The sequence below is a fragment of the Myxine glutinosa genome, chromosome 11, assembly GCF_964187855.1.
Source record: "Myxine glutinosa chromosome 11, kmMyxGlut1.1, whole genome shotgun sequence".
Classification (NCBI taxonomy): domain Eukaryota; kingdom Metazoa; phylum Chordata; class Myxini; order Myxiniformes; family Myxinidae; genus Myxine; species Myxine glutinosa.
In genome coordinates, this window is record NC_136271.1 from 117,143,295 (window position 1) to 117,153,926 (window position 10,632).

Below are 10,632 nucleotides of genomic sequence, written 5' to 3' on the forward strand. Positions count from 1 at the left end.
GTTAACTATTGGTTGCGATTGCGACGTCTATTTTCCAACGTTGGCCTGACGTTAACTATTGGTTGCGATTGCGACGTCTATTTTCCAACGTTGGCCTGACGTTAACTATTGGTTGCGATTGCGACGTCTATTTTCCAACGTTGGCCTGAGGTTAACTATTGGTTGCGATTGCGACGTCTATTTTCCAACGTTGGCCTAACGTTGACTATTGGTTGCGATTGCGACGTCTATTTTCCAACGTTGGCCTAACGTTAACTATTGGTTGCGATTGCGACGTCTATTTTCCAACGTTGGCCTGATGTTAACTATTGGTTGCGATTGCGACGTCTATTTTCCAACGTTGGCCCAACGTTGCCTATTGGTTGCGATTGCGACGTCTATTTTCCAACGTTGGCCTAACGTTAACTATTGGTTGCGATTGCGACGTCTATTTTCCAACGTTGGCCTAACGTTGCCTATTGGTTGCGATTGCGACGTCTATTTTCCAACGTTGGCCTGACGTTAACTATTGGTTGCGATTGCGACGTCTATTTTCCAACGTTGGCCTGACGTTAACTATTGGTTGCGATTGCGACGTCTATTTTCCAACGTTGGCCTGACGTTAACTATTGGTTGCGATTGCGACGTCTATTTTCCAACGTTGGCCTGAGGTTAACTATTGGTTGCGATTGCGACGTCTATTTTCCAACGTTGGCCTGACGTTAACTATTGGTTGCGATTGCGACGTCTATTTTCCAACGTTGGCCTAACGTTGACTATTGGTTGCGATTGCGACGTCTATTTTCCAACGTTGGCCTAACGTTGACTATTGGTTGCGATTGCGACGTCTATTTTCCAACGTTGGCCTGAGGTTAACTATTGGTTGCGATTGCGACGTCTATTTTCCAACGTTGGCCTGAGGTTAACGATTGGTTGCGATTGCGACGTCTATTTTCCAACGTTGGCCTGATGTTAACTATTGGTTGCGATTGCGACGTCTATTTTCCAACGTTGGCCTGACGTTAACTATTGGTTGCGATTGCGACGTCCATTTTCCAACGTTGGCCTGAGGTTAACTCTTGGTTGCGATTGCGACGTCTATTTTCCAACGTTGGCCTGACGTTAACTATTGGTTGCGATTGCGACGTCTATTTTCCAACGTTGGCCTAACGTTGACTATTGGTTGCGATTGCGACGTCTATTTTCCAACGTTGGCCTAACGTTGCCTATTGGTTGCGATTGCGACGTCTATTTTCCAACGTTGGCCTAACGTTGACTATTGGTTGCGATTGCGACGTCTATTTTCCAACGTTGGCCTGAGGTTAACTATTGGTTGCGATTGCGACGTCTATTTTCCAACGTTGGCCTGAGGTTAACGATTGGTTGCGATTGCGACGTCTATTTTCCAACGTTGGCCTGATGTTAACTATTGGTTGCGATTGCGACGTCTATTTTCCAACGTTGGCCTGAGGTTAACTATTGGTTGCGATTGCGACGTCTATTTTCCAACGTTGGCCTGAGGTTAACGATTGGTTGCGATTGCGACGTCTATTTTCCAACGTTGGCCTGAGGTTAACTATTGGTTGCGATTGCGACGTCTATTTTCCAACGTTGGCCTGATGTTAACTATTGGTTGCGATTGCGACGTCTATTTTCCAACGTTGGCCTGAAGTTAACTATTGGTTGCGATTGCGACGTCTATTTTCCAACGTTGGCCTGATGTTAACTATTGGTTGCGATTGCGACGTCTATTTTCCAACGTTGGCCTTATGTTAACTATTGGTTGCGATTGCGACGTCTATTTTCCAACGTTGGCCCAACGTTGCCTATTGGTTGCGATTGCGACGTCTATTTTCCAACGTTGGCCTAACGTTGCCTATTGGTTGCGATTGCGACGTCTATTTTCCAACGTTGGCCTAACGTTAACTATTGGTTGCGATTGCGACGTCTATTTTCCAACGTTGGCCTGAGGTTAACTATTGGTTGCGATTGCGACGTCTATTTTCCAACGTTGGCCTAACGTTGACTATTGGTTGCGATTGCGACGTCTATTTTCCAACGTTGGCCTAACGTTGACTATTGGTTGCGATTGCGACGTCTATTTTCCAACGTTGGCCTAACGTTAACTATTGGTTGCGATTGCGACGTCTATTTTCCAACGTTGGCCTGATGTTAACTATTGGTTGCGATTGCGACGTCTATTTTCCAACGTTGGCCCAACGTTGCCTATTGGTTGCGATTGCGACGTCTATTTTCCAACGTTGGCCTCACGTTAACTATTGGTTGCGATTGCGACGTCTATTTTCCAACGTTGGCCTAACGTTGCCTATTGGTTGCGATTGCGACGTCTATTTTCCAACGTTGGCCTGACGTTAACTATTGGTTGCGATTGCGACGTCTATTTTCCAACGTTGGCCTGACGTTAACTATTGGTTGCGATTGCGACGTCTATTTTCCAACGTTGGCCTGACGTTAACTATTGGTTGCGATTGCGACGTCTATTTTCCAACGTTGGCCTGAGGTTAACTATTGGTTGCGATTGCGACGTCTATTTTCCAACGTTGGCCTGACGTTAACTATTGGTTGCGATTGCGACGTCTATTTTCCAACGTTGGCCTAACGTTGACTATTGGTTGCGATTGCGACGTCTATTTTCCAACGTTGGCCTAACGTTGACTATTGGTTGCGATTGCGACGTCTATTTTCCAACGTTGGCCTGAGGTTAACTATTGGTTGCGATTGCGACGTCTATTTTCCAACGTTGGCCTGAGGTTAACGATTGGTTGCGATTGCGACGTCTATTTTCCAACGTTGGCCTGATGTTAACTATTGGTTGCGATTGCGACGTCTATTTTCCAACGTTGGCCTGACGTTAACTATTGGTTGCGATTGCGACGTCTATTTTCCAACGTTGGCCTGAGGTTAACTCTTGGTTGCGATTGCGACGTCTATTTTCCAACGTTGGCCTGACGTTAACTATTGGTTGCGATTGCGACGTCTATCTTCCAACGTTGGCCTAACGTTGACTATTGGTTGCGATTGCGACGTCTATTTTCCAACGTTGGCCTAACGTTGCCTATTGGTTGCGATTGCGACGTCTATTTTCCAACGTTGGCCTAACGTTGACTATTGGTTGCGATTGCGACGTCTATTTTCCAACGTTGGCCTGAGGTTAACTATTGGTTGCGATTGCGACGTCTATTTTCCAACGTTGGCCTGAGGTTAACGATTGGTTGCGATTGCGACGTCTATTTTCCAACGTTGGCCTGATGTTAACTATTGGTTGCGATTGCGACGTCTATTTTCCAACGTTGGCCTGAGGTTAACTATTGGTTGCGATTGCGACGTCTATTTTCCAACGTTGGCCTGAGGTTAACGATTGGTTGCGATTGCGACGTCTATTTTCCAACGTTGGCCTGAGGTTAACTATTGGTTGCGATTGCGACGTCTATTTTCCAACGTTGGCCTGATGTTAACTATTGGTTGCGATTGCGACGTCTATTTTCCAACGTTGGCCTGAAGTTAACTATTGGTTGCGATTGCGACGTCTATTTTCCAACGTTGGCCTGATGTTAACTATTGGTTGCGATTGCGACGTCTATTTTCCAACGTTGGCCTGATGTTAACTATTGGTTGCGATTGCGACGTCTATTTTCCAACGTTGGCCCAACGTTGCCTATTGGTTGCGATTGCGACGTCTATTTTCCAACGTTGGCCTAACGTTGCCTATTGGTTGCGATTGCGACGTCTATTTTCCAACGTTGGCCTAACGTTAACTATTGGTTGCGATTGCGACGTCTATTTTCCAACGTTGGCCTGAGGTTAACTATTGGTTGCGATTGCGACGTCTATTTTCCAACGTTGGCCTAACGTTGACTATTGGTTGCGATTGCGACGTCTATTTTCCAACGTTGGCCTAACGTTGACTATTGGTTGCGATTGCGACGTCTATTTTCCAACGTTGGCCTAACATTAACTATTGGTTGCGATTGCGACGTCTATTTTCCAACGTTGGCCTGACGTTAACTATTGGTTGCGATTGCGACGTCTATTTTCCAACGTTGGCCTGAGGTTAACTATTGGTTGCGATTGCGACGTCTATTTTCCAACGTTGGCCTGATGTTAACTATTGGTTGCGATTGCGACGTCTATTTTCCAACGTTGGCCTAACGTTGACTATTGGTTGCGATTGCGACGTCTATTTTCCAACGTTGGCCTAACGTTGACTATTGGTTGCGATTGCGACGTCTATTTTCCAACGTTGGCCTAACATTAACTATTGGTTGCGATTGCGACGTCTATTTTCCAACGTTGGCCTAACGTTGCCTATTGGTTGCGATTGCGACGTCTATTTTCCAACGTTGGCCTAACGTTAACTATTGGTTGCGATTGCGACGTCTATTTTCCAACGTTGGCCTAACGTTGCCTATTGGTTGCGATTGCGACGTCTATTTTCCAACGTTGGCCTGACGTTAACTATTGGTTGCGATTGCGACGTCTATTTTCCAACGTTGGCCTGACGTTAACTATTGGTTGCGATTGCGACGTCTATTTTCCAACGTTGGCCTGACGTTAACTATTGGTTGCGATTGTGACGTCTATTTTCCAACGTTGGCCTGAGGTTAACTATTGGTTGCGATTGCGACGTCTATTTTCCAACGTTGGCCTGACGTTAACTATTGGTTGCGATTGCGACGTCTATTTTCCAACGTTGGCCTAACGTTGACTATTGGTTGCGATTGCGTCGTCTATTTTCCAACGTTGGCGTAACGTTGACTATTGGTTGCGATTGCGACGTCTATTTTCCAACGTTGGCCTGAGGTTAACTATTGGTTGCGATTGCGACGTCTATTTTCCAACGTTGGCCTGATGTTAACTATTGGTTGCGATTGCGACGTCTATTTTCCAACGTTGGCCTGAAGTTAACTATTGGTTGCGATTGCGACGTCTATTTTCCAACGTTGGCCTGAGGTTAACGATTGGTTGCGATTGCGACGTCTATTTTCCAACGTTGGCCTGATGTTAACTATTGGTTGCGATTGCGACGTCTATTTTCCAACGTTGGCCTGAGGTTAACTATTGGTTGCGATTGCGACGTCTATTTTCCAACGTTGGCCTGAGGTTAACTTTTGGTTGCGATTGCGACGTCTATTTTCCAACGTTGGCCTAACGTTGCCTATTGGTTGCGATTGCGACGTCTATTTTCCAACGTTGGCCTGACGTTAACTATTGGTTGCGATTGCGACGTCTATTTTCCAACGTTGGCCTGAGGTTAACGATTGGTTGCGATTGCGACGTCTATTTTCCAACGTTGGCCTGATGTTAACTATTGGTTGCGATTGCGACGTCTATTTTCCAACGTTGGCCTGAAGTTAACTATTGGTTGCGATTGCGACGTCTATTTTCCAACGTTGGCCTGAGGTTAACGATTGGTTGCGATTGCGACGTCTATTTTCCAACGTTGGCCTGATGTTAACTATTGGTTGCGATTGCGACGTCTATTTTCCAACGTTGGCCTGAGGTTAACTATTGGTTGCGATTGCGACGTCTATTTTCCAACGTTGGCCTGAGGTTAACTATTGGTTGCGATTGCGACGTCTATTTTCCAACGTTGGCCTAACGTTGCCTATTGGTTGCGATTGCGACGTCTATTTTCCAACGTTGGCCTGACGTTAACTATTGGTTGCGATTGCGACGTCTATTTTCCAACGTTGGCCTGAGGTTAACGATTGGTTGCGATTGCGACGTCTATTTTCCAACGTTGGCCTGATGTTAACTATTGGTTGCGATTGCGACGTCTATTTTCCAACGTTGGCCTGAGGTTAACTATTGGTTGCGATTGCGACGTCTATTTTCCAACGTTGGCCTAACGTTGCCTATTGGTTGCGATTGCGACGTCTATTTTCCAACGTTGGCCTGACGTTAACTATTGGTTGCGATTGCGACGTCTATTTTCCAACGTTGGCCTAACGTTGCCTATTGGTTGCGATTGCGACGTCTATTTTCCAACGTTGGCCTGATGTTAACTATTGGTTGCAATTTCGACGTTTATTTTCCAACGTTGGCCCAACGGTGTTGTGTTAGCTCGGCTGCTACCAGAAACATGCATTGCTTTTCTTGTACCTTGTTCAATACAGGTGGTATTTGGTGCTTTTCCCAAAAGTTAGGAAAGTGCTTTGATCCCAAAATTTGTGTAACTTTTACAAAGTAGTGATTTGAAGGGTGTGTGTGTGTGTGTGTGTGTGTGTGTGTGTGTGTGTGTGTGTGTGTGTGTGCGCGTGTGTGTGTGTTGCACTGGTGACCCAAGTGACCACTCTTTCATTTCAGGTATACTACGAGCGTGTGAACACACGTGTGGCTGAGGCTGAATTTGACTACTCTCTCTGTGGTGTCAAAGACATTTCTAAAGGACTGCTGGAGCTTGAGCAGCATCCAGTCACCAAACTTCGCTTCACTAAGTGCTTCAGTTTTGCCAATGTGGAGTCAGAGAACGCATACCTGTCTCAGCGTGCACGCTTCTTCACAGAAAACGAAGGCCTTGATGATTACATGGAAGCACGTGAGGGAATGCATCTAAAAAACGTTGATTTTAAAGAATGCATCGTTGCTTTTGCCAATCCTGCACGTCCACCCTGGTATGTATCACGACATGTATTCTGGGTCGTGGCAGTTGCAATGTTGTCTTGGCCACTGCGGGTACTCATAGAATTCCGCACGGCCTATGTCCATTACCACGTCGAGAAACTCTTCGGCTTGGAATATGTAGCTGGGATGACGCCATCGGACGAACCGGCACCCTGTCGACGCATTCCCCGTGTGAGTACAATCGACAGCATTGAGCTGGAGTGGCGAATCCGCTCCAACCGGCAACTTGTACCTAGTTATTCGGAGGCCGTACTGATGAGTATAGGGACTTCCGGCATTGCCGGAGGAGCGGCGGGTGGTGGCGAACAACGTGTCCATCCTTGTGCACGGTGCCATCGTGCTCGGAGCAGCTTATCCATCTTCTCTAGGGGGACAGGAAGCGGTATCGGTGGCCTGGGCACGGCTTGCGTTTCGCCAGCCACGAGTCGCTTCTCGCTGGCGCGCCTCTACGGTTCATGGCGCACGGGCCTTTGCGGAAGTGGTGGACGGGTGGCCGATGCCAGTGGTGGCCTCGCTCCGGGCGCAGCTCGTCGTCGCTGCAGTTGCAGCAGCCGTGAGCATTCTCGCTGTGTCTCGCATCACATGGCGTTACACGAGGACCCACCACCGGCCTATTGCGACGCCCTATACTTTCCCGTGCTTATCGTGCACCGGGCCGAGGGCTGCCCTGGTGGCGATCTGGGCCCGACTTCCAACAGCTGTGGTCACAGTATGGAAACCGTTCTATAGGATCTTGATTTGGTGGTTGAATGACAATGCACCGCAGGAGCTGAGGTCCAACTATCCCTGAAAAAGGACCACTGGAAAAGACATTTATTGGAGTGTTGTCAACAAAAAAATTATATTATTGGCTGTTTCAAGCCATTGTTTTTTGTGACCATATGCCAGCCTATGTTCCGGATTATTTGCTTTTTCACTACTGAACCATATTGGGATTTTTATTAAAACTGAATTGTCATGTAATTTAATAATGTTTGCATATAATTATATAAAAATATGTATTTAGTTTTTTTTTTTTTTGTTACTTTTTACTCTTTAAAAAAAAAAAAAAGATTATTCTGCCCCTTAAACTACTTTTTAAGTTTAAAAACGTTAATTTTTCTTCGGTTTTTTTTCTTTACTTCTATTTTTTTATTTGAGTTCCATTGAGGGGCATTGGTCTTTGCCCACTGCTTCGTTTGAAATCTGCTAGTTTCGGGACTTTTGTATATTCCAAATGTTCTGGAGTCGGAATGATCCTTAATCTCGATGCGCGTTTAACGAAATCGTGTTGCACTGGGATAAAACAATGATGTAATATCTACGGCAGGATTTTACGATTTGAGGCCATCTGGATATTGTTCGTGGGTTATGGATTGCCTCAAGTGGTTGATTCCATGTAGTGTCATTTGGTGATGGCAGGTTCACTTCCTGACCTCAACCCAGAGAGCATTGGCGTAGTGCCCGATGCATTTCTCCGCATGGTATGTATGTTGGCAGAACCATCGCTTTGAAAGCATAACGTGCCCGTGAATCGATTGATATAGGGTTACATTTGAAAAATGGTGGAATTTTAATTTCCCCCATAAGCCCCACACCCATCTCTTCCCTAACCCTAGTGCTGACGCTAACTTTCTCCTCAATTTCTATTTTCTTAATTTCTTTTTCTTAACCCCTGGTCCTCATACATAATATATAAGTGGCACGCTATCTCGAATGTACCTTCTGGCAAGTGCATTATTGACAAATGTATGTACAGTACTGTTGTTATACCTGAATTTGAAAAAAATTCCTGAGTTACTACCAATAGTTACATCTTGTAATAATCTACAGGGAAACTGTCAAATGACACCGACTCCTCAAAATGTCTTCAACAGACTGCTTTGGCCAAGTAAGACTGGTCCACTAACTCTACGTCAGGATGGGGGTTCATCGCTCGTGTCAAACACAGTACATCAAAGTTCCCTGTCCATGCAAGACTAACCATCTCGACTATATGCTTCAGATGTGTATCCGCTGCCAAAGCCAGGTACCATGAGAGCCGCAGCCATGGGCTGAATTGGCAGGTAGATGTGCAAAGAGAATAAATTTGCTCAATATGGTCTCACGGGGACTTGACTATCTTCACTCAGATTTTGTTTTTAAAGATTTTGTTCATTGCCACATTTTTACTATATTCTGCCACAAGTTCCTGATTTCATTGCAGGGCGTGTGCTGTTTATTTATGACAATTTTAGAGATATAAAAAGATGAAGTAAGCTTGAGCTTTCATGCGGCGATGTCTTTTTGCAGTGTATCGATGACATTTTTCTTATTTGTGTAACATTTTGCCATTGCGAGGTTCAAATGTTACACTTTTGTGTATGTTTGACTTGTGTTGAAAATCTAAAGCCAGTGATGACAAATAGAGGTTATAATTGGCCTCCATGCAAATGGAGGAGTTGTTGCCACATGAAGTTGAAAACTGATCTTGGTACTCCATTCAAGGTTATACAGGGATGTAGGTACACGGTATCGCTCCAGGTTCTGGCCACGGCTCTTTGCAAAGCAAATCCTATTTTATATTGTCCACTATCTAATTGTCTGTACAAGCCCCACTTCCTGTATGTAAATAGACAACCGGTGGATGCTTGTCGTTATACCTACCGGATGTATCACTCGACGTAGGTGAATCGTCCCTTGATGATGGCAAACCTTTTGCATGGTACCGTTGAACTAACCTCAGCTGAATTTAATCGACCAGTTGTAGTAAATGGTCACTATGCAAATGGCAACGACTCTTTGTGACATGTACCGTGTTATTTAGTATTCTCAACTCGTTTGGTTGTCCGGTCAACGGGCAGACTTATTTTGGCGACAATCTGACAAATATCCTCTCCAAATATCACACGATCAAATAAGACCACCGATTTGTCCTTGGATTACTAGGATTTTCCTGCTGGTGACATTCCTTAAAAAAAAACAAAAAAAAAACAGCCAAATCAAATGCTGCCATTTGTTGATGCGCGAGATCGAACAAGGCCCCAAAAATGGCGGAAGTATTAACTTCCTTGGGCTCACCAATCCAAGTGGGAAATTATTTTTCAGCGACAGGAAAATAGATTCTGTCCTTTCTGTATGTTAAAGCCCCTTCAATTGTTCAAAACCCACCTTTACTAGTTTGTTTTAAATAAAAATACACACAATAAAAAAGGTACCAATTGTTCATGCAAACAGGTGTCGGGGACCAAGCATGGACTGTGTCTCCCCCAAATGCAATCGTATGCATGCGCTGCGTGGGCCTTGCTCTTAAACGATAGTTATTCTGTTTACCTTTTAATAAAATCTACGACACTTATTTAAGTTCCTCGTATGTTTTTGACAAAAGGCAATATGCAAAAGCATGCAATGGTTCAAGAACATCTAACACTGTATATGATTCTGCGCCATTTTCTGGATCTGGGCAATAAATGTTCTCCCAGCTGGAGTGGACTTTTTCATTGCTTTATAAACTCTTTTTTTCTGTAAGAAAGGTCTGGAGGACTCACAGATGAACTGAAAGAACACACGAGCAACAGGCATTGGATAGTAGCCATGCAATCTTTGTTACCTGCGCCACCAAAGGTGGATTGAGGTTATATTTTCACCCCTGTCTGTTTGTCTGTCTGTTTGTCCGTGAACAAAATATCTCAAAAAGTTGTGGATGGATTCGAACGAAATTTGGCAGGCATATAGCGTATGTGACAAGGACGAAATGATTTGATTTTGGTGACGATGTGGATTCGGATCCGGCTACCAATTTTTTAAAGTGATTCTTCACCATTGGGAGATAGGGCCAAAAACGATACATAGCAGGATATCCCAAAAAGTTATGAACGGATTTGGACGAAACTTGGTGGACAGGTTGGGTGTCTGACAAGGAGGATTCGAGTCGATTTTGGTGAAGATCTGAATATGGATTCGGATATGAGAATTATTTAATTTATTAAGTGATTCTTCACCATTGGGAGATCGGGCCAAAAACTATACATCGCACGATATCCCAAAAGG

At 44.8% G+C, this 10,632-nt stretch overlaps 1 protein-coding gene across 2 annotated transcripts in view; it reads left to right on the forward strand.

Annotated features, from left to right (window-relative positions):
* Positions 1–10,079, forward strand: part of LOC137436938 (transmembrane protein 151B-like) — a 62,583-nt gene extending 52,504 nt beyond the window's left edge. Inside the window, exons 5-6 of one of the 2 annotated variants that reach the window (XM_068131177.2) lie at positions 6,307–7,398; positions 7,934–10,079. In XM_068131177.2, the coding sequence (XP_067987278.1) occupies positions 6,307–7,353 (1,047 nt within the window). In that variant the 3' untranslated portion in view covers positions 7,354–7,398; positions 7,934–10,079. Of the gene's footprint in view, positions 1–6,306 lie in introns of both variants that reach the window. The other variant, XM_078787066.1, reaches the window with a different exon arrangement.
* Positions 10,080–10,632: the final 553 nt, after the last annotated feature.